This window comes from Etheostoma spectabile, chromosome 3, assembly GCF_008692095.1.
Source record: "Etheostoma spectabile isolate EspeVRDwgs_2016 chromosome 3, UIUC_Espe_1.0, whole genome shotgun sequence".
NCBI lineage: Eukaryota > Metazoa > Chordata > Actinopteri > Perciformes > Percidae > Etheostoma > Etheostoma spectabile.
The window spans coordinates 9,762,054-9,786,608 of record NC_045735.1 but is presented as its reverse complement, the minus strand read 5'-3'; the positions used below and the strand labels follow the sequence as shown (position 1 = coordinate 9,786,608).

General features: G+C 40.3%; 2 protein-coding genes across 10 annotated transcripts in view; one reads left to right on the top strand and one right to left on the bottom strand.

The window, feature by feature from the left end:
• The window catches only part of fli1 (Fli-1 proto-oncogene, ETS transcription factor), a 32,545-nt gene extending 16,035 nt beyond the window's left edge, over nt 1–16,510 (top strand). For 7 of the 9 annotated variants that reach the window (XM_032506286.1, XM_032506301.1, XM_032506292.1 and 4 more), the window contains 5 exons: nt 5,526–5,594; nt 11,907–11,966; nt 12,200–12,259; nt 13,026–13,073; nt 13,222–13,751. In XM_032506286.1, coding sequence (XP_032362177.1) covers nt 5,526–5,594; nt 11,907–11,966; nt 12,200–12,259; nt 13,026–13,073; nt 13,222–13,751 — 767 coding nt within the window. Of the gene's footprint in view, nt 1–5,525; nt 5,595–11,906; nt 11,967–12,199; nt 12,260–13,025; nt 13,074–13,221 lie in introns of all 9 variants that reach the window. The other 2 variants (XM_032506343.1, XM_032506277.1) reach the window with 1 other exon arrangement.
• Nucleotides 16,511–19,160: 2,650 nt separating this feature from the next.
• On the bottom strand, nt 19,161–22,530 carry kcnj1a.1 (potassium inwardly rectifying channel subfamily J member 1a, tandem duplicate 1). The gene is made up of 2 exons (XM_032506372.1): nt 22,390–22,530; nt 19,161–21,237 (listed from the first exon to the last, which is right to left on the bottom strand). The coding sequence occupies exon 2, from the start codon at nt 21,217–21,219 to the stop codon at nt 20,098–20,100; it is 1,122 nt and encodes a 373-aa protein (XP_032362263.1). The 5' UTR covers nt 21,220–21,237; nt 22,390–22,530; the 3' UTR covers nt 19,161–20,097.
• Nucleotides 22,531–24,555: the final 2,025 nt, after the last annotated feature.

Here is a 24,555-nt window from a genome sequence, read left to right as displayed (position 1 = left end):
TGCCTGCACTTACTGACCTGTTTTGGGGCAGCACTGACTGAACTGTTTTGGGGCAGCTCTCTGAGAGGCAAGCAGTGTGTATTATTGACACTGGGAGCCTGAGGGCAAGAGGAACCATATTAGTAAAGGAACGTCTAAGGAAGACTGAGATGGAGGAGGAAGAGGAGGAGAGGGCTTTATGCAGACCGGCAAGGCTGATGATTTGAAAACTAAAGCTGCTCTCTCTTTTCCCCCCACAGCAGAAACAAACACAATCATAGACGAGGAATAACCCCGTCCAGAAAATAGACCTCTGGCTTTACTCACGAGATTTGGAACTGAGTCGAGCTTCGAGAATACAGAAAAAGAGAGAGGAAGGGAAATACTGAGCCAAGCCCTGGAAGTATTAGTGATTACATGTCTTCCTCCAATCCCATTCACCACTCTTCCCTCAATGACCCCCATCCTCAACCAAAACAATGAATGGTCCAAAGGGCTACTACTGCAATCATTTCATACACATCTGTGCATCATGTATGCGTTTGGTTCTGTTTATTGAACCGCTGATTAACATTCCTTAGAATCACTAAGCCCTGTATGTACAATAGGCACGGGCCAGGGACACACATCTCCACCCTACAGCCATATCATAACAAAATATTCCTGCCACGTCATGTGCATAAATATGGTTCAGACAACACACTAGTACAACCATGGGCACAATCTGAACATCTGTCTGGCTATCCAGCTGCTTGCAGTAACAAGGGTAGTTGCCCATGCATTATTTTGGCCTCACTGTTGGTCACTTATCCAGATTTTTATAAGTAATGGGCGCCCGCACCCCAATGTGCTTTCAATTTTGGGTGCAATTTGAGAATTTGTTCAAATTAGTCTGTCAGGGAGGGACCGCGGACTGTTTGCTTTATCGCACCCATGTAGGTCGGTTTGATACCACATGTGCTGGAAACGGAGCAGAGCAAAAAACCTCAGACAACGAAAGCTGTATCCTCCAACAGACAGAGATGTGAGAAGAAACAGGGAAAAAAATTGAAAGGGGAGTGAGTAGGTAAAGTAAGGAGACAGAAAACTGAGAGCAAACCTACTGTGGATCTGAAGAAACAGAGGAGTAGAAACTTGATGAAGAAATATGCCCTTGACTCAGAGGTTTTACATTTGTCATTTAAGGACATGGGCAGGAGTGTGTGAGCAAGAGAAACAATTATGTAAAGCGAGTGTGAGACAAAAAATAAGTTCTGGGGGGCGGGGGACTATTTTTTAGAAGTGCGTGGAAACGAACCGAGAGGGTCATGATTGAGTGTTGTTGGAGAATAGCAATAGTTCTGTTTCCCAGCTGTCGCCGCTGCTTGTGTGTCTGGATGGATTTACAATGAGGGAGTCAAGACAGAGAGAAAGAGAGCGAGAGAGAGAGAAAGAGAAAGAGAAACAGAGAGAGAGAGAGAAGTCTGACTTCTGCACTACCGCTGATGCTCGCTCCAGAGTGGGGGACATTCTCGAGCCCTCAATAGTTTATACAGACCATAAACATCTGGGCTCGAAGGCTGAGTAGGGAAAAGGGAGGTCTGGAGAGCTCTCTCTCTCTTTCTCTCTCGCTCCCCTTTCTCCCCTCACAACATTTTTATTGAGCTCCGCTTGCATTTGTTCCTTCTATTGGCAGATTATCACTGGTGCACAGGGGCTCAACAGCCTGGCTGTGCGCCCTTTATATGTTAGCTGTCTGCTCTTAGCCACCATTACCGAGCAGTCTGCGGCTGCTCACTTGACTGCTGGGGTTTAGGCACTTAGCACTACAGGAATTTATGTGCATATCACATTTGCATAAGTGGGGGTGGATAACAAGCAGTTGCTTTTCATGTAAACACTGAGATGAGCTCGGCTGTAATTGAATCTGCTCAGAGGTGCATAATAATTGCACATCCCAATTGTCAGACAAGAACGTTGATTTTGGGGCAATTCTGCAAAACATTGGTTCACAGTCAGTGATGTTTTTAGCATTTTTTAAAGATTACTTTTTGGGCATAATCCCAACGTTTTTTAGAAAATCCTCCAACACACCTTTACAACCTAACGGAATTGGTGTCGCTGCATCCAAATACTTCTGTAACTTTCCAAAATTGACAATCTGAAATTCTCACAAACTCCATGCAGCAATTAACCAGGTGTGAGAGAAAGTCAGCAGGGTTTGGACTCCTTTTTTATTCTTCACATGTCTATTTCTGACACTTTTCTGAGCATACCGAGGTCTTTAGGTTAGATAACTAAAACATTTGGTTATGGTTATAGAGCTTTCAGTTTTGGTTCTCAAAAGATCATCAAAACAATGTTGACCATTGATAGGAGATGGGATGTGAACATTAATCTCCCTATCAAGCTCACACACTTTGGTGATCCACCCCTCTGCCGCAGCCTCCCTAAAGTGTTTTGTTACAGCCTTAACATCACTGTACTTAAACAAAGTCTGTCCTTCTCTGGTGGGATCATTCTGGAATACCCATGTACCGGCCCAGTATCTTCAGAAATTACGTTCATATTGGGCAATTCAGCACCTCAAGATTTACGTCCAGTGCCAACCTTTGCCAATGCAGGAAGTAGTGTGCCCTTTATGTAGCAAGGTGATAAGCAAAATAGATGTCATGGTGTTGTACATTTGAATTTAAGTTCAAGTTTGTTCCATTTCACATACCACCAATGAATGTTTGCTTCTTCTTTTTTTTCTTTTTCTTTTTTTTTTAAACCAAACCATGATTTTTTCCTTAAGCTTACCCAGTGCCTAAACCAAATGCTTAATGGTGTTTTTTGCCTCCAACATCACCTTCCAGGCAGTTAAGCCTAACCTTAACCCTAAACATAACCATTGCTCTGATGCATGGAAGAAGACGTTGGGGGAAAAAAACACCAACCACCAAACCAAACCTTAAATATACTATGTAAGTCAGAAAAAAAGTCATATGAAACATTTTCAATCACCAGATTTTGGCCAGGGTTGGAGATACTCTGTTGGAGATACTCCACAAGCTTGGTTGCATAGACATCTTAGCATTACCCTTTTTATTTCATTTTTATAGGCACACCTGTTCTTTATCAGGGCTTTGCATCTTCAAATGTTTTTTTTGTGATCTCATAAGTGTTAACTGTTGTTTGTCTGACTGCACTCAAGGACGAAGCTCACATATCTTTAAGCAAAAAGAACAACAGTGGGGCCCAGTGTGTAGTGCTGTTGAATGAAAAGATAGACACAGTCTCTGAAAATATTGGGTTTGAACTTTGGTTTTGCTCGGGCCAAGCTATTTTCACTAGAGTAAGTAGTAAAGTAATGCAAATACAACATAAATAATTGATTACATTTGCAAGTAACTTTCCCAATACTGCCAGAAAACAATTACATTGTCACAGTTGGGGCGTCAGCTAATAAAACACTCATGGGTCATTTTGGAAGGTGATGACAGATGACATATCTTTTAGTTTAGATGACTTGTTGGAAATATCTCTCATGCACTATACATGGCTGGTATGATGGGCAGTGGTGCTACTCGGTGTAGCTTAATCCTACAGAGCAATGAGGATGAGGATCCCATTTGTCCCCCTTGAGGTGGCAAGAATCCCACAACTGGGTGACTGGGACCTTCAGTTTAATGGCAAAGCTCAGACCACATGTTTGAGTCAATGGCATATAGCTATGCAGAATAAACAGCAGGGGCCGGATGGAGGTCAATCACTATGCTCAGTTAGCCCTTAAAGATCTCAATATTATAGCCATGCAGAAGCGGAAGGCCAGGGCATTTTGAAAGAGCCATTGGTGATAGGAAGGAGAGAAAAGAAAATTGTTTGTGGATGTTATGTAATCTAAGCAGAAGTGACTGCAAAGGAAAGAGAGTAAGGGTCTTAAAGGCTGAACACTGGCCAGTCCTCCCACTGTGCTGTCAGATTACCAGGACATGTTTGTTTTCTAAGAGAGGAAGAAGCCATCCAAATAAATAGGCAGCACAGCTAAGACTCCCTCCACCAAACTGTGTGTCAGCTGTGGTGCCTCACTTGCTCTCCCCTTCTCCCTCACAAACTCTCACTCTCTACAGCAGCCTTGGGTTTCTCTGTGGGATGGTTTGAGGTTTTCTCAGCAATGCTGCCTGTTTGTCTGTCTGGGTCAGCCCACATATGTGGCACACAGCAGGAAAAGGGTTAACAGCCCCTTTCTCCTCACTTTTCTCCCTTTTCTTCTATATGTCTGTCTAGCTTTCTCTAACACTTTTTCCTCAATCCAAAGCTTTTTGTGGCTTGCTTGCCACTGTGCGCTTACACTCTGCGTGTGGAATTATTTTTGTACGGAGAGCTGCGTTTGATTGCAGTGCAGGGACCCTGCCTCATACAATGGCTCCCCTGTTCTGAGGCCCCCAGGTTTCTAAACTAGACGCAGAGCATTGGGGGTGCCATGGAGTAGGTAGTACTGGGAGGGGTGGGGTGTTAGGAGGTTAGAATACATTTGTGGAACACCCCGCTCTTCCCCCCCAGCCACCCCCTAAAAAAACAGACCCCTAGTCTGCCACCATGGGCCCCTTCATCCCCCCAACCCCAGCTCCAGCAGCACAGCAAGTTAAGTAGGAATCCTGCATCAAATCTGAAGAAAAGCCCATCACAAATAGAATTTTGCTTTGGAGTTTTTTGTTCTTTTTCAGAATGCCCCCATTGAGAAATGGTGTGTTCCTTACTCAGCAGCTCTCCTAGCCTTCTTTGTGCTAAATCTTAACACTCACCATGCAGTAGCTGCTCTTGTGTTTTCTCTGTGCATTTTTGGCTCTGTTTTTCCACTCGCTGATTTATGCCTTGGGGCAGCTAAAATTAAGAGAGCATTTTGGTGCCGCCCAGGGTGCCTGTGTAAGCGGAGGAATGCAACACAGAGTTCTGCTCCATAAGGTGAAATAAATAGGCGGCCAAATGCAGACTCTTGCCTCTCTGACTTTATTATTCAGGAATCAGGTTTGCAGTTAAAATGCTCACAGGCTACAGGGTTTTTCCTACATTTTAAAGGAGTGACAGGGTGCTGAATTTGCTTATTTGAGACTAGATTTATGTATAATGAATTATTTTCATCCTGAAATTATTTTTTAAGACAAAACCGGAACATAATTCAAGAAGTGAAATGGGCTCCACATAAGCTGAGCCATATACTGCCACCTGCTGGCTAATGATATACACTTTAAACGTAGGCTTCAGGATAGGGGTACACTTTCAAATTACATTTTATCTTACAGCAAAATTATCATGATTAATATATAATGCTGTAAATATTCTGGAAGATCCAATGACACTAATAATCGCAATGATAATGCTGAACCTCATAAGTGAATCAATGTATAATATGTAATTTTAATCACTGGGTGCTCTTTTGTAAGAATGTATGAACGTTTGCATATGACTTTTCCAGGTTTTTAAATGCTAGTTTTTGGTATATTTTCGTCTTTATGCATTACAGGACTGGTGGATGAGACATTGTTTTGTCTTACTATGCTCTCTTTTGTCTCATTTCATTACAGGTAGCTCATCATTATCCTACAATACACCATCTCACGCAGACCCATCCCCACGTCTGGCTGCCAAAGAGGGTAGGGACACATATTTTTTTATTATCTTTGCTTTATCCTATCTATCTGTGCATATTCGGGCTGATGCAACAGTATATCAAGGGGACAAAGTGAAAATGTTATACTGCATTAAGATAAAAAAGAAGAATGGGAGACAAAAACAGTGAAAAAAAAAAGTGATGAGAGCTTATACCATAAAATTACAAATTCTGCTTCACAGTACCTGCCAGCTTCAGACGAGCAGATACAAACAGATACACACAAGCGCACACACTTGACAATACAGACCACTCATACGAATCCAAAGCACATCCATCCAGCAATTGCCAGAGACAATGCTCTCTGCAGGTGCACCTTTTGTGTTGTTGCAAAATATGAGCCAAGCTGCTACAGCAGACCAAGCTATTCAGAATCGCTACCTGAATCCTGTGACAACACATAGTAGCTCCAGGGTGGTGTCAGAATAGAGGCATATTAACAAGAAGACAAAAGCAGTGTGCTGATGAGTTTAATCTACAGCAGCAGGGGCAAGAACAGGCAGTGAATGTGGTGATTATTGGAGACAAGCAGCAGGTAAGACGTTTGAATGAGGTTGTTTGTTTGGATAGACAGGCATCACAGACAGGTGCTGAAGCAAGTATATGTGCGGTAACCATGGCAAAAGAGCCTGATTGACTGCTTTAGACCAGACTGGAGTGGAAAAGAGTGCACGTGTGTGTGATTTTTTTTCTGTGTGTATGAGTGGATCAATGGCAGAGACGATGACAGAAGGCTAAAGGGAGAGTCGTCTCTAGTTTCTTGTCGTTTAGTACTTTCATACATTTTCCTCTACACAATCTATCTCTAGTAGTTACACTGTTTTTATGAGATTACTGTAACTATATGTTAAGGACATTTTGAAATACTCAATGTAATGTATCACATATTTAATTTTTTGAACAAGAGCAAAAATCTGTACATTAGTTAAGGTTCTTTACTCAATTGTTTAGAACACAAATCAACTTGACTCAAAATGTCATTCAATGCATTTTTCTTGATATTCCTCAAGTTACACTTTTTTGTCAAGATATTGACACTTTTTCAAAAGGCACACTACCTGGAAATAAACAGGAAGACTATGCATCAGTTCACTTTATCTTGACATTTGTCATGGAGATTTTAATTTAAAAAAAAATATATATATATATATAAATATAAAAGATGCACATATATGGACTTTTGGTTTGTGTTACAGTATTATCATGTGAGCTGCTTGGTGAGTGTTTTTTTTACAGGTGTTACAATTACTGGATGCAATTAGCTGGTTAAATCCATCCGCATATACATTGAGAAATCTGTAGTAAGGTAGCCTATAAATGTAGCAAATAATGCCAGTGTTGGTCATTTCGCACTAGTAATATTCTTGCAAAAGCAAAGCTGAGATTCTGAGAACAACGCCCAGAGCAGCTTTGAATGATTGTCTCTTTCCTCTGGATACGTTCACTCTACAGACATTATTTTGTGCAACACCATCTAGATGAAGGCTGCACTGCGTATCTTTGAAAGAAAAAGAAAAAAACCGCTGTACATCCTTAACATCAGCTATATGGTGTCACCACCATGGACAAGAGCAAGGACTGCAATAACAGTGATAACCTTGCTCACAGGATGAGGGGCCCTATCAAGGCAGGAGGAGAGGAAACACTAAGTCTGATAAGTGTCCAAGAATGGCCTCTGCCTCTCTCTATCTGCCCCAATGGTGAGCGTTAGCAGGCCATGTACTTGTTCTAGCCCGGCTTCAATACCAATAGACCAATGGGCAGGCTAGATACGATTCTGCTCAGTCACCCCCGACCCCGGTCTTCCTGGTTCTCAGCGCCAGGTATTTAGACTGGCAAGAATACAGGGTCACTCCCTTCAACAGCATTTCCCTTTCACAAGAGGTGACTTCTATTATGGGCTCCTAACACTGACAGTGCCTCTATAGTTGTGTCCTGTGATCCCAGCCAATGAAAAGTTTTCAGCTGCGGAATGCCTGCGTCTACAACAGGGTCACTTTTCAAGAATTCGGAAATACAACCAAGTTATGAGATTGATATCCGTCCAATTTAAAATGAAATGCTTTGTTTTGAAATATTTGTCTTCAACCTAAAATGATGAAACTTAATAACCACATGAAATATTCCAAATGGTTATTATATGTATTGCTATTATTATTATTATTATTATTATTATTATTATTATTATTATTATTATTATTATTATTATTATTATATATTCTTCAATTTGCAAAAGTAAGTGGAAAGGTGAAACAATGTGGAAAAAGCTGGAGTTGGGTGTTAGTAACTCAACAATAAAAGAAGTCCAACTTCAGGAAAATCCTTTATCGACATTGTCTCAGATCAGCTTTGCCAGATGTTGAAGTTCATATTGCCTTTCGAGAACAGTGAAATACCGTACAGGCTCTTTGGGGTAGAGTAAGCATGGTCATGCAGCAGGAGACAACCCTTAATCTGCTCCAGACTCTGTGGTGTAAAATGCAATGTTATGAATAAAAGAGAGCATATAAAACACGGAATGCAGAAGCTATCAAAGGCTGTGTGTGTGTGTGTGTGTGTGTGTGTGTGTGTGCAGTGTGTATGTTGAAAAGTATATGTGTATTGTTTGTGGTAATATCTTGACATTAATGTTTGCACATTAGTCAGCTTTTTCCCCCTTACTTTCTTTTTCACTCCTTCCGAGTCTTTGTACCTTTTTCAATCATTAGCTTTGGTTTTTGTCGCTGCTATGACATTTTGGAATTTTACAATTGGCAGCAAGGACGCTCATCTTCTCCGCTGCACCTCAGTGAATAAGGAAAGATGATTCAATTCTGTGAATGTTTTTATTTTGCAGCCAAGTCAAAGTGGCAATACAACTATATGGGAGCTGTTATGTGTACAAGCAAGTGCTTCCCTTTACATTGTGAAAAAAAAACTAATTAAAGATGCAATTCTCTCTTTAGAACACATACAATAACCTTCATATAGATAACTTTCATATGTCTAAGTTTATGCACAGCAGTGTTGCAGTCCCCTGTTGCTCTGGACATATTTTTCCAATGCTTCTCATTTCTGGTGCATCCACTGTCTTCTTACTTAACTTCTGTACTTATTCTCCTCTTAAGGGTCCTTCCTCACACAGATGGCACCTGTATTACGGGTATTAAATACAGGTTTGCCTTGTCTGAGTCTCTCTCCCTGGCTCAGACTCCATGACTCAACTCTCTCCCTGTCCTCTTTTTCTCTCATCTATCTTACCCTGCTCTGCTCAGTTGCTCTTTCTCTCCGACTCATGTCTCCCGCTGTCTTTCTACGTCTCTCTGCCCGTCTCTCTCCCTCTGTCTAGCACTCAGGCCTTGTTTTGACTAACTGGTCCTGCAGTCGAAGTCTCCCAGGAGCGTGCACCACACCCCAGACCAGAGTGGAAACTGGCTCAAGTCGCAGTCAGAGCGAGGCCTGGAAAAATGAAGGAGAGGGGGGGGGGAGTGGGGGTGGTTGGGGAAGAGGCAGCTCTGTGTGTTCACATTTGGGTCTGTGTCTCGGTTTGCGTGGCTGGCTCACCCTGAGTCCCACCGACCACTTCTGTTCAATTTACATCTGCTGCTTCTTCTGCACTTCTGCTTCCCTACCTTTTAGTTGCTCCAATCAACCCCACGGGAAGTGATTGGATTGATTAAAAACCTCTTTCTATTGTTGCTTGCATGCTGGTTAAGAAAAAGTAGTTTTTGAATGTTAATTTAATCTTCTGCCAATGGCAACAGTAAGGGTGTAGAAAAGACGTGGACATGTCCATTTTACTGGGCATATTCTACAGCCCATACCAGACAGTAGCTGGGTTTGCTACCATATTGTTTTCTTTTCAAATTGCAAAGTTGTGCTTATCTGACATTTTTCTTCTCTTCTTTCTTTTTCAAGCCTTTTTATGCACGCAGTCACTCTGTCTCCATCCTCATCTGTCTGCTTCTCAATAATCTTTCTCTATCTATGACTCTATCCCTCACCTCTCTCGTCTCTTCTGCGTTTGTCTCTACTGTGTGTAACCCCTCTGTGTACGCGGCCTGTGGAGGTAGCCCCGTTGTGTGTTTTTTGGGGTGGTGGAGAATGGATGGAAGGGCGGGGGAGGGGCTGGCGGTGAGTAGAGGGGAAAAAAGGGCCAGTAAAACAAAGAGAGGTTGTCTGCAGGCGAGGCAGGCAGGAAACGCAAGTCTCCCAGGACTCTCCCCCAGTCACTGCTCCTTGGCTATCCTGCAGGCCCACACCAGATTGAACCTGACAGGCCTGCTGAGCCACGGCAGCCCGCTTGTTATTTGTCCCTCTTCTCCCTTTTTTTGTGTTTCTCTCTATTACACTGTGATTTCTTTCATTCTTTTGATCATATTTTAATTTATTCACTTTTTCTTTGCTTTGTTGAGAGCTCATATCTTTCATTTTACTTCAGCCATACATATTTACTCAGTCACTTGTATTGTTCTGCATTATTTCTCATTTGGAATATCCAACTTTTTAGTCACAGAGACCAACACCGCTCTCACCTGCAAACAGGAATAGGCCCTTTGCTGAAACATCTGGGGTTAAAAGTTGAAAAGTTGGACAGCATAAGGTCTCTGATTTCCATCAGAAGATTATGAAATGAGTAAATCACTGAAACATTTATGTGGAAGGTTACCAGACAAACGTTACTTTAATAGTTAAATTGATAATATTCTAGCATTCATTTGAATTTTATTTAGAAAAACCAAGATGTCAATTTGTTCTGAACCACAGGAGGGCAGTGTTATACAGTGTTTAAAGATGGTTGTACACGAGGTGACAGCTGTTGATGAAAGTTGGTTGTTGTGACTGGGTGTTCATCTGTTGTGGCTGTATGAGATTATACGGGTCAAGATGGCACTCTAAGCCCAAGTGTGTATTGTAGTAAAGACATTTTTTTGTTTCTGACACATTACTTCTCAAAAGCTGCTCTTACATTAAGTCATCTTTAAAGTGTGTTTTACATACCAAATCTGTGGACTTTTTTCAATAAATGTCCTAAATAAAATATATAAGGTTCAGGCAGATACAGGGAAATATATTGTAGTAAACTTTCTAGTCTTTTTTCAATGTTTGAAAGCTTATCAGCATGTGAGTTGTTTGGTTAAAACACAGTTAAGAAAAATATGCTATTCACTTCTGAAACGTCAAAACATATTCTAATGATCTACTCAGGTTGATAATAATTTATGTATGTTTTGTGTAAGAACACAATGCTGTAAACTTCATCTTTGTTTCAAATGAGGACCTGATGGTCCTTATTAGCCACATAATGCTTCATATTTACATTGGTTTTACACTGGCCAGTTATTAGGAGTCAGTAATGTGGAGTCTTCTTTGTTGCAGTAGGTGTAAGTGTTACTCATTCTCCTACATTGAGAGTTATGGATTCAAACTGCCAACTTTGATGGTGACTAAGCCTGCTTCTCAAAAATTCAGCCATCCCTGATGGGAAATGGGATTGCCTCTTGACCTTCCAACAACTTCCTTCCAAAACCTCTGTCATCACTATTAAACTGCTTGCTTCTATCTGCTGCCCTCTGAAGAAACCGCTGACAAATAGATTTGCAGGTCATGATAACACTGTAAATAGTATGTTGCATAATCATAAGCTCATGTAGCTACAATACGTGTCATATTTCCCTGTTTTCTGGCAACTGATTGAACTGTTTTAGCCCGCATTAATACAAACCATCAAGGGTGCTGGCCAGGTGCACTATGAGTGTACCAAGGTGTTTTTGAAACATTGCCATGGGAAGAATACATCCTCTGTTTTATCTGCTTGTGTCAGATTGGTTGATTGTTACTGGAACCTGTCCAGCTTCACACTCACACACAGACACACAGCAGAACTCATCATCATTGGCTGTTTGTCAAGGTTTCATTAAAGCCGCTTGTGTGAGGAGACGGGTGAGGATGAATATCATGTGAATGTATTGTGTGTGTGTCTCTGTTACATGTTAATTTGCACAAGTCCCTTTATTTGTGGCCAGAGTGTTGCAAGCTGCTAAGCCAACTGTTTGAAAGATTGTGCCATCTACATTTAAACCAACACAGCGAGCCAAACAAAACCACATTACCACATCCAGATTTCCTGTGAGGAGCATCTAGAACCATAATTTGATAGATTTAGTAGCTATTTGGCGCTGGTCTCCCTGTTTTTTGCTGTGAAAGTTGCAGTCCTGTGATAGGCTAGCACACGATGAGATGAGACACTTACTGTTGTAACAGACACACAGTTTGATTCCAATAATAAATAACTTATTTTTTCACTCTTTGTCAGACCCTTCATATGATACTGTAAGGCGGACAGGATGGTCAAACAACATGCATAGTGGAAAAGGTGAGGACACCAAAATAACTTTTGACTCAACAACACTTATAAGTTTGAATGGCTTTAACCTACTGAGAGGACATGGTTCTACAGTGATGTGATCTGATGTGGGGAACTTTATCATCTGCTACTCTGGGGTTAAAAAACCCAGATTAAATCTACATTTCACCAGAAGTTGTTCCAACATCCACAGAGTAGAAACGTATGGTTATTTGTATTACTGATTTCTTCTCTTTCTGCAGGTTCACCGGTGGTTACACAGAATGTAACCAAGTCCACTGAGCAGCCAAGACCTCAGCCAGGTAACAGCTTACCTGGTGTTTTTTATTTTTATTTTGCAGCATAAGCACAGGAGTAAAGCGAATTCATCAGCATGGATATCAGCTTCCCTTTGTGCCAGTTGGCGCGTTTAAAAAAGTTCTCTTTATGCTGATAGTCAAGACAGTCAAGCATTATTATTCTATGTTCATGAGAGAATTGTATTCTCTAAGATCTCTAAGATGTGTAGTCTTTGTATTTGCTTCTTTTACTCTTGCATTATCATGAATTATTAGCTAAAGGCATAATGTGTAAACGTTAATTGTAAGTAAGCACAAATCAGGTAGAGTAAAGCCATCAGTGCCTCAGAAAAGTGAAAAACAATTGTTTACAAGTGGTTCAAAAGCAATTTAGTAGTGGACTGTTTGGAATATAGCCTACCACAAAGCTTTGAGTGTTTACTAGTATTTGTAGTATTTTTCTTACCTCTCAGCCACACATCTATTAGCATGTGTAATTGGTTTTCCTGAACAGCTAATTATCTAGAGGAGCACAGTAATCCAGACACACTAATGTAAGACTTTATCACATTATGCTTTCTTGTGTTGTCATTGTTTTGCATATTTTGCTTTATGTACCCAACCTAAAAGGGGTTATTTTGAGTAAAAGTAATGTCAGTGATCATTAATGATATTATCAGCTGTTGCTCAGTGACATGTTTATTTTGTCTTCAGTCTTCCATATTAATTAGTGTATATATCATCACAGTAATCACTGTGGATACCAACAATGCCCTCCTTTCATCCACAGATCCTTACCAGATTCTGGGTCCCACCAGTAGTCGCCTAGCCAATCCAGGTAAGATCAAGTCTTTATAATGCAGTTTTTGTGGAAATGTCTTGTTATGCAGGCCTCACTGGATAGATAATGAGTTGTGAATGGTGAATCAGGAATGCTGTTGGATGAGGTGGCATGTTTGATCACTGTTTGTGTATGTATCCATTAGGTTCAGGCCAGATCCAACTGTGGCAGTTCCTCCTGGAGCTCCTGTCTGACAGTGCCAACGCTGGCTGCATCACCTGGGAGGGCACCAACGGGGAGTTTAAGATGACGGACCCAGACGAGGTGGCACGGCGCTGGGGTGAGCGCAAGAGCAAGCCCAACATGAACTACGACAAGCTGAGCCGTGCACTGCGCTACTACTATGACAAAAATATCATGACCAAGGTGCATGGCAAGCGCTACGCCTACAAGTTTGATTTCCACGGCATCGCTCAGGCGCTGCAGCCGCACCCCACCGAGTCCTCCATGTATAAATACCCCTCGGACCTAGCGTATGTGCCTTCCTACCATGCCCACCAGCAGAAGGTCAACTTTGTATCCCCACACCCTCCATCCATGCCCGTCACCTCCTCCAATTTCTTTGGACCCACCGCTCCGTACTGGAGCTCGCCCACGGGAGGCATCTATCCCAACCCAAATGTTCCCCGCCACCCTAACACCCATGTGCCATCCCACCTGGGTAGTTACTATTAAACACACCATCCTGAGCATCCACCACCCTCTAAAACCTCTATTTGCCCACAACAAAGTCCACATTGCTGACATGCACTCCCAATGACGGCGAACCAATGAAGACTGATGATTGAGGCATTTGTCCGCTGAAGAAATTTTGCTCCTAAATGAAGGATAATAAAATTAAAGGAGAGTTTTTTTATGATTTGTAAGACTCTATAAACAACTGGATGCTATGGTCCAAAATGGAATACTACTTACCTTTACCAGATTAGCAACTATTTGTTAATGTTTTTTGGACGTGCGTCTGAGTTTCCTGTGCCTTTCTCTTTCCCATCCTCCTGAAAGCTGCCCCTACAGGTGTCTTTTCCAAAACCTCCCCAAACCAAAGCAGGACAGGAAAACAACTCAAGTCTGTCTCCCTTCTCGCCTTGCTACAGTACCAGACATGGGCCTATTATTTATGGGTCTCAATCTACATCCTCTTTAGTACATTATGAACATTATTCTTTAAGCATCTGCCTTTTCTGCTTGTCTACAGTATTGTTGGGGTTTCTTATTCCCTTTGCATCATTTTCTTTTCTTTTCCACTATCTCCGTCTGCTCGTATGTCCATCTGCATCTTTTTATGTGTGTTTGTGAAGAATCTTCCGGAATTCGCTGGACAAGGAGGAGCTCTCAATAAGATGGACTTTTCTCAGCACTGAATGAAATTTGGCAACTGGAATATGCCATTCACAATTTTATTTATCCTCCAAACTGGAAGGCTAGAGAAGAGTTAAATGCCAAGAAGGAAGCGCTGTATGTTTTGCTGACCTAGGTCTGGGTCAACTCAGTTACTTAAAATGCTTTTTGTGCGTTGTGTGGGGAGTTCAAGATGGGCATGTGTATAGTTGACTCCACTGTGCTGGGGAAGCTGAGTCAAGATGTAATTGAAGTAATTTGCAACAATTATTCAACCCAGGTCAGATGTTTTCAGGGGGCCACACACTAGGCTATTAAATGTTTGCCATGTTGTTGCCTTTCAAGCAAGCCATTTCCAGATGTTTTGTTGCTCGACCATGTCAGTATTAATGTGAATGTCTTCTGGTTTGTGAAACACACGTAAAAGTGATACCCTGCAGCAAAATCTAACTTTGTCAGATGTTTTCGTTTTGTTTGATGAAAAAAAAAGTTCATTTTTAACACAACGTTTGCTGCACACATCTGCATCTGAAACATTAAAGCGCCTTTTTTTGCAGATGTGATTATGTAGATGTTATCTACACAATAAGACTGTATGTTGGATTTTTTTTTAATCCAAAGTGACTTACAGTGTATCCAGTTTTAGTATATGGCATAATGAGAAACCTAATCCTCAAAGTGCCTTAACTGCTGTTTAATACCATATATTTTCTATTCGTTATACACAAAACAGCATTACATCTTAAATGGCGTAGTAAGATATGTATTCATCATCTCCATGTCTCACAAGAAATCTGACAATTTTTGATTTTGAAGTGCACTCTGTCCACAACGGCTGCCACTGTGTCTCCTTTCTCTTTGCAGGCCAGTCAGGACCATATAGTTTAGCACAGAGAAGCGGCTTAGCAGTCATGTAAATAGACAGTTAAGATGCATTTCGGCAGGGTTGGATCCTAGTTTGAGAACAGCAGCATGTGTGTTTGAAAGTTAGTTCCTCACTGATCTAACGCCCAGCAAAATGCACATGAATCTCAAGTCAGGATTTCATCATCATGTAATAGTATCATGTCAAAACATATCCATCTTCAGGTGTTCAGAGCTGTTAATAGCAAAAGTATTCCTCTAGAGTAACTGAAAATGGACACTTGAAAATAAATTACTTGGCACTAAGTAGTTTATCAGAGAACAAAACCAATGAAGTATGATGAGACGAAACAAAGAAATCCTCAGATTCGCAAACGCTGTGCGTTTGTCAGACCTATTTTTTATTATTTTATAAGCATCAGTCAACTAGGGATAAAAGCAACTTACTGTATAAATTATGCAGAGTTATTTTCATATGTGACACAGTATAAAAAGTCAAGAGAATTAATACGAGTTGACCTCGGTCAAAAATGCAAAACTTTAAAGTCCATTTCTGCTAAGTAGTTTGTTCCACATTTGAAGCGTTTTTATATCTGTACATTTGGGCAATACATTTTTAACAATTTTGTTTTTTTTATTGTTATTATTTCTAAAATTTGGTTGTAACATCCTAAGTGTTTTTATACGCACGAGATCTTTTGTTTATTCCCAAAACCACAAATGCCTGCTTGAATCATTATTCAACAGCCAGGAATTATGTATGCAACGTAATTATGATGGATCTTTTCCATTGTGAATCATGTTTTATGCCAAAAAAGCCCTGAAATTGATAGCTTTTCCTGAGCATTAAATAATTTCAGGTATGTCATGCAAAACAATACATTCAGTATTACAGTAATATCCAAAACTAGCTTCTCCCGAAAGTTTATAGCTTTAAAAAAAACAAAAAGGGAACTTGTCATTTGTAGCTTAAAGAAAGTATTGTTATGTACCCTTAACTTCCATGTTTCACAAGCATTATACATGAAAAGGGATCTGTGCTACGTCATATATGCAATGTATTTTGGATATCAAATATATATATAAATATATATATATATATGTGTATAATTTTACAATTAACCAATGTATTATTATTATTATTGTCATTCCTGCAATGTATGAAATGATACCTTTTGAAAAAGGGCTTTTGTATAGGAAAATGTGACAAAATAAATGTTTTTACCTCTCAAGTGATGTTTCATTGCCTGCCTGTGGCCTCACCAGATGGAAACAAAGCTGTTTTTCTTCTTCCCTTTTGAGAAACCAAAAGTAGTATAATTATGACAGTGACATTTTGCCCAATACTCGTTTTGTTGTGTCAAGGTTCTGACAGCCTATTACATATTTCCAAAGGGTATTATTCCTGAGCCTTGTTACATTTGTTTATGTCTACTGTGCATAACACTTGCACTCTTGTATTTAGCTAGAAATATTTACATTTGCAGATAGAAAACAACTTTTCTGTTTGTATCTGCATCAGGATAAAAAGAAAGCATGGATTTTAAAAGATTAAATGGTAAAGTGGCCATTATGGCAGGCTGTTTGAGCCTTGACATCAGACGTAAGGTTCCTCCACTAGTTAGCTCTTTGTCAGCACTAGTTGGACAGTTGTTTGTACTAGTTGGATATTTTGTTGAAATGCAAAATATGTTTTACTTGTCACTTTTTTCAGCAACTTATGGATCGTTTGTCCAACTGGTTACGGCAGAAGCCTTACTAGTAACGCCGAGCAACATTCAAATTAACTGAGTTGCAAAAGCTCTGATATTTGAACTAATAAACATGCATTTAGAGTATGCAAATTTAGGATCTACCATTCTCTGCTAGTGAGAACCAAAATAGCTCACTAGTTAAGTAGTAAGGCAATACAGTAGTTAACATGTTAAAGCCTCTTTTTATCTTGCTAGTTAACTTGTGAGCCTTAAAATATTTACTAGTTAACTAGAGATGTCAAAATGATGATTTCAGTTTTCAGAAGTATGGGGTTCTTCTTTAACCTACTTGCCAGAAAATAACACGAGTCCATTCATTTACATTGTGTTGAATTTTGGGAGTTTTTATTCAATTTCATAGCACAATCTTTTTTTGTAAATGGTTTTTAAACAGTATCCTGACTCAACTTTGACATGAACCAGTATGATCCACTCTACATCCTCTGATCTTAACTATTAGTTAAAATAAGTCATAGTTTCTGTCTTTTTGAAATCAAAAAGGAGATATAATATCATTAAAATTAGGTTTGTTGACCAATGATAAACAAATGTGCCGAAAACGTTGAAAAAAGCGCCAGAAAATGTTCATTTTCAATTTTGACCTGGAAGAACAACAAGTTCATGGTTGAGGGGAGGACAACACAAGGGTAAGAGAACATTCACTCAGTTTCTGGTTAATTTGGTACACCTAATGCTCGGGTACAGTCTTGTACAGTATTCCTATGAGAAAATGTTTTTTAAATTGTTGATTTGTTTGCTGCACTAGCTACTGCCCACTCCCCCTCTCACACTACACAGCATGTCACCTCAGCTCAGACCCACAAAAATGTGCAACGTAGCACTACTTTTGACTGTTTTTGACTTTGAATAAACAAATTACAATTGCCAAATTCAAGGATGTTTCATAATCCCAAATGTGCAAAGCACAACCAGTTACAGAGTTCTTTTGTGGTAGACAGTGTGATACCACTTATAGGCAGGCTACCAGACACTGTTTTTGAGTGACATCGTTGTCCGTGTTTGGGGGTGTGTTTGGTGGGAAGATGACCTGCACGCCACGTGCAGAACGCTTTACAAGAGCGGGAGAGGAGGGTTACCGTCTTTGACTCTTTTCCTGCTTCCAACGTTAGCTCCATGATTGCTAAATATACCAAACTCAGATTTCTTCACTTTCCTGTTGCACGAGCAGATAGCTGAAAGGAATAAGGTTGGCGAAATAAAAGGCGCTACGCTTTTCCGTGTCTAATTATTCACTAAGAGGAAATTCAACAAAAAGCCATTTGCCAAAACTAAACATCAAACAAAAGCCAGAAACTATATATCATTCATGTGCTGTGAGCTGCAGCCTACGTTCAACACTTCTAACCAGAGGCAGAACATAACGTGGGGCCTAATCTCTGAGATTATTTCTTCAAAGCGCTGTGCAATACTAGAATATCAGACCTGAAACGGGCAGACGCTGCAATTTTTATCGGTCTAACCCCAGGTCAATAAAAGGAGACTTCCAGTTAGTTTCAATACGTACTGTAGCTCTGTTGTTTGTAGATTTGGAGTGCTGTCAGTAGAGAGAAAAATGAAAACAATCGGTTCTGCCTACAAAGTGTTATCCTCCTGCTGGAGTTAGCACCTAACAGGCTTAAACAAGTTTGAAACATGTTTCTAGCCTTTTAGCCTCAGGTCCTTTCCAAACAGACACATTTTCAACGGGCACTACACTAGTATTAACAATGATAGAATTAGCGGCATTCCACTTAATTTACCTGAGCCCTGTTTATTATTCTGTCATGTGCCACAGCAGCATCCCCGCAGACACACACATAAGCAAATGCAGTTTTTAGTGAGGTTATAGTAAGAAGACCTGTTAAAGCTTCATGCAAGTGTACAGTATGTACTTTTCATTTCCTGAAATGAAGAGTTCTCTTTTTATGTTCGAAGGCTGCAGTCAAAATAATCTCCCAAACACTTCCACTCTGTTGTTTGAATTGCTGTTTACTATCACAACTTCACTTTGTTTACAGATAAAAAGCCATGACAGACATTGGCACCTGTTATTACCTGCTTTGACCTTCTTGATCACAGTCCTTGTATAACATTCCAGCTTGGTGAAAATAACATGAGGACACAGACATGTATTCAAAAAATGTATTTCAGTGTATTTTTCCCCTGAGATCAAACAACAATAAGACTTAATAATGATTGAGTTTCATAAATGCAGTTTCTTCATTCTCAAAGAAAAACAAAGCTAACATACATACTGGATTTTATTTGGGGAAATTCATTTTAATCAAGTAGGGGTTCAGTGCCTCACTCAAGGCCACTAGGCAATGCACAGGATGTGAACTGGCACCTCTCCTCTCTAACAATCCACACTCCGCACCTGGTCCATCCAGGACTTGAAGCTGCTACCCTCCTGTTATCAAACCAAGGCTCTACGGACTGAGCTGCTGCCACCCACATTGAGAAAAGTGGCCTGTGAGTCCAATCCTTTGCTAATGCTTTGGTGTCTGAATAATTAAGCATACTCACTTGGTTCCAAGTGTCTCTTTGTGTACAACAGCCTACAGTAGCATTAACTGTTGAATGAACAGTGCAGTCAAGTGGCTTACAGTTTCACATAGTACAATACCTTCGCTCAGTTTTAATGCCTCTCAATACTCAGTAAACCTGATGTATGCAAAGCCAGAGTTAAATTAGAACCACTCAACTTCATTTAAATAAATATCACACATGTATAATGTATGTGGCAGTAATTGGGAAAACCTTTTGGTTGTCTCACCATCTGTGACCTGGCATCCCCTGTTTTACACAAAAATACTTCACAATAAGTGTCCCGACCCACAGACGTTTTTTCTTATCTGTGTTAGACACAATACAATAACAAAAAGCAATGCTTTATTTAGTTTATATTTAAATGCTACATAATGCGTTGTCTCCCATTAGTATAAACCCACCTGCCAACAGAATCTGTTTGTACTTTTGAGACTTGATGAGTTTGTCGGTGAGAGGTATGAGCCTCTACCAGTCTTAATTTCCACTGTTCATTGCAATGTATCTACTGTATGATCTCACATCTTGGTTACATTTGGAAGCTCATTCATTTCAATCACCTCAAAGCCCGGGTTGTCATGTCCATCTCTGGAGTAGTGATGGTGACCCTTGATGTTGTGGAAGCAGGAGGCACAGTGTGCAGTGGCCACTTGCTCCACCTTGGCGAAGTTGGAGAAATCTACTCTGTACTTGCCCTCCTTGCTTCTGGAGATAATGGGCAAGAAGTTGTAGCCCCACATGATCTCATGAGGAATAAAGGAGGTCCGGACCTGGCAGGCAGAGCTAGTGCTTTCTGCGGTGCAGTCCAGGAAGACGACTAGCTCAAAATCTTGATTGTGGAGCGTATCTACCGCCATCTCAAAGAAGGGGCTGGTCTTGTCGATGATGTGATAAAGCGTGAGAGGACACACAAAGAAGAGATTGTCCTTCCCAGCGTCCACCATGAATTCAATGTTCACCTGGTCCATGATGATTGTCTCCCCGTCTGCTCTGTTTGTTGTCCTCAGCAGCTTTCCATAGATATGGCTTCCAATCATCAGTGTCTTGCGTAGGTTGGCCACTCTGATTGACAGGGAAAGAAAACCGTTTTTGGGGCTGATGACAGCCATGTCACTGAATGAGATGGTCTTAGCCCTCTTTTTGGGTAAAGAGATTTTGGACAGGATGACTCCACACATAAAGCAGTTGATGATTGCTCCGAATATGGCCTGGATAATGACAACGGTCACAGCACCTGGGCAAAGATCAGTGAGTGCTCGGACACCATACCCAATGGTTGTCTGGGTTTCAAGGGAGTATAGGAATGCTGTGGTGAGTCCTGCGACACCAATAATACATGGGCTGTGGTTTGATGGGGGGTTTTGCCACGTCAGGTCTCCATTGTTGCGGGCAATCCAGTACCACAGCAGGCCAAAAAACAACCATGAGAGGGTGAAGGAGGCGATGAAGTTGAGGAGGACATAACGCCACCGGGTCTCCACAAACGTGGTCCAGAAGTCAGCAAGGAACGATAAGTGTGTGCTGTACATAATATTTCCGAATTCTATGTTGCAGTGACCATCTTTGGTTACCAGTCTGTTCCTGCGACGTTTTCGCTCTGCCAGCCAACGCTCAATACGTTTGTTCAGAAATCCAAACATTTTCTACAAGCCCCCAACCTACAAGAAAATACAACAGGAACAGCATGTGAGTACAGTGTAGAAAACAAATCATTAAAATGTTGTGTGAAACTACAAAAAGTTAGGATGCACTACTTATGAAAAGCAATTACAATCTGCTCACAGCTGACTTAGCAGATCTGCAGATCAAAAAAGTTTCCAGTTAATTGTAACACATAAGTGCTCCAAACAAACCAAATAATTTTTGTCACGTGCAAGTGTCTCAACACAACAATATGCTTTGTTTGCTTGGTTTCAATGCTTCAAAATTGGATGTGGCGTTGAAATAATTTGGTCAAACTCAGCTAGGCCAGCTGCTCACTGACATAACAATCTTAGACTTCATTCAAGCTCTGAGTTCTCATAACTCTGGTGCTTGATGGATAGCAACTGGCGGTATTGGCCATATAGAGGTTTCCAAACAAGCATGGCCTCTGTTTTTGCCAAGTCATTTGGATCATGGCGTGCTTGTTAGTGAGTGTGAAATAGAACAAAACGATCAGTACAGCAGGCTCATGTTTTTGTTTTCAACTCCTCATGGGTCACATGCAGTCATCTTTGCCAAAATGAATTCTGATAATCGCTCTGTGTAGCTTGTTTGCAAATTTTAATCATTTTATAGGCAGACCAAGTGATTTCCCACCTAATCATTAGTTCAGCATGTTTTCATACTTTAAGATAAGTATGTGCTGAAAATTAAATTGTATGTTTTGCAAGGCCCTTATATAAATATATATATATATATATATATATATATATATATATATATATATGTCTATTTACATAATTATATATATATATGCCTTTAATGCCAGTCATTGACCCACTGAATTTAGCCAATTTTGCTGAGATATTACAGTCAGAATACACTGGTCCTGAGTATTTACAATAAAGGTCTTTAACGTTTGGAGCTTTGATACTAATATGTTCTTCCTCGATTAAGATTTACATTGGATACCTTTGATTTTACTGTCTTGATTTTACTGCAGACTGATATATCTCAATTCCCACTTTAATATAGAAAATCTGTTGCAGTAGAAACAACAAAAACAGGCACGTAGTATGAAGAAATAGTGCGGTTTCTGTCTACAGATGATCAAGCAGAAAAGAAAAAAATGAAAACATGGTAGTAAACGTTTAGTCTTAACTCACCTCTTAATTTGATGAATAGCAAAGTTCACCTTGCCCTTCTCTTCTATCCGTCTGTCTTTCTTGTTCTCAATTGATCAAGAAAGTTAAGGTGTGTTCTCCTCTAATACCTGTTGGCCAACACCTGGGTGCATTTATACCGTCCTGTGTCGGTGTACAAGAAAGCAACCAGGTGATGTTTATGTACACACAAAGATCAAGTATCTCTCAGCCCCTAACTCACACGCACACGCACATACACACACACACACACACACACACACACACACTCACACGCACGCACACACACACACACACACACACACACACACACACACACACTATTTCTATGTCTCTAATTTGATATTTACCCCACAGATGCCAGGCACCAAGGGTCAAGCTGACCTATATCTGCCAAACTCCCAGTCCACCACAGTGGAAGAGTGATTATTTTGTGATGTTAGAATTTAAGCTTCATCCCAGTTGCACACACTTTGGAAATAAGTGTATGCTGACAATATATATGGAACACCTGTATGTACTGTATCTGTTTGGTTCAGTTCTCTGCGTCTCTATGACAGACTGTGTGTTGTTATTTACTGTAGACACACAGACTTTTCTTGGCATGTTTTGGGGAAATCTTGTTTTTTCCAGTTGTTGCCAGTGTTTATTAGTGATTGTATTCCTCCACTGCTCTGAAAATGATCACCATAAAACACAAACAACAAATACAACAACAAACCTCAGTCACATTATTATCACTATGACTCCCAATATGTGCTTCAGAGCTCAGCATGGCACATGTCGTCCTCCAAGCAACAAACATTTCCCTTTTTTACCTACAACCACAGAGCTGTGTTGTGTTGAATTGTAGGGATCATATAAAATAAATAGATTTTGGAGTGAGACAACAGAAGCTGCAGAGATGAAAAAAGAAGATCCTTTAAATCCAAACATTTCCTGGGTCAGCCAGGAACCAAAGAAGTTCACAAGCCCAAGATGTTCTGAACGCTGAGGGGAGAAACATGGTGAATTGTAACGGGAGTAATTTTTCACCTCAATTGTTCCCTGCAAAAAAGTGACAGAAAAGGCTGCAGTATTACTTACATGCAGCAGAATGTATATTCTATTGACAGCCACAATACAAAACTGTTGACACAAAACAAGATTAGGTTTGCCTGTTTTTAGTTTTTTTCCAAATCCTTGCTATTGTAAAAGGATGACAAGCCCTTTGTATTTAAGCTTTTTTATTCAACAGGTGATTTGCCCACCTTCATTTTTATGCCTTTTATTTCGGACAAAAAACCTATAGCCACCAGACCACATAGCTGCACTGTATGTTAGGCTTGGTATACCAACCTAAAAACTGAGGCAGCTTCATTTGATTGATTGCAATGCAATTTGAAACTATTACTGCTGCTGGTTAATAAATGTCCTCCATAGGTCCCAGAAAGGAGAAAACCATCAGCAATATCAACATAAGTTATTATCAGGGGCAGAGCTGGGGGAGGTGGCTTTTGGGGCTCCAACCCAAATGTTTTCTCAAGAGTTTTTAGGGTATTAAAAGTTTTTTTTTTCTTTGTGTGTCATTTTTCGTTGGCAAACTGTTGGAATGGCAAATCAACAGATCACACACCCGGTTACTGGGAAAAAATATCCCGTTTCATTCTGTGAACTTCTGTAAACTAAAAATAGGTTTGACACCTATTTTAGTAGAGTTCACAGAGTTAGAATTAGTAATGTTTACTCAAAATTCCTATCCTACCTAAGTTATGTAAAAAACAAAATCAGACAAGTGTCTGCTTCTTTTTTCAGGTGGTAGTAGTGAGAATCCTCAACATTTATTTTAGTTCTAGTTTCAGAATGATGAAAACAGTTGGAGAACAATTAGATACAAAACAGGAACTCGGCTCTACAGGATGATTGTTTTCCTTAATTGGTAGCTATCATTTCCGCCCCGAAAGCAGTACAGCTTTTAGGCATTCTATTAAGAAGTATCTTGCGAATTGATGCATTTAAAATGAGCTGATCAGCATGTAAAGACTCACACTGCGAATCCTTGATAAGATATAAATCAGCACTCAAGTGCCGTAGCTAGATGTCTCACGGTGATAGTAAACAATGATAGTTTCTCTCCACATCAATTGGAGCATTCAAATGATAATGCTGGTTTCTGTGTCAGATTCTGGC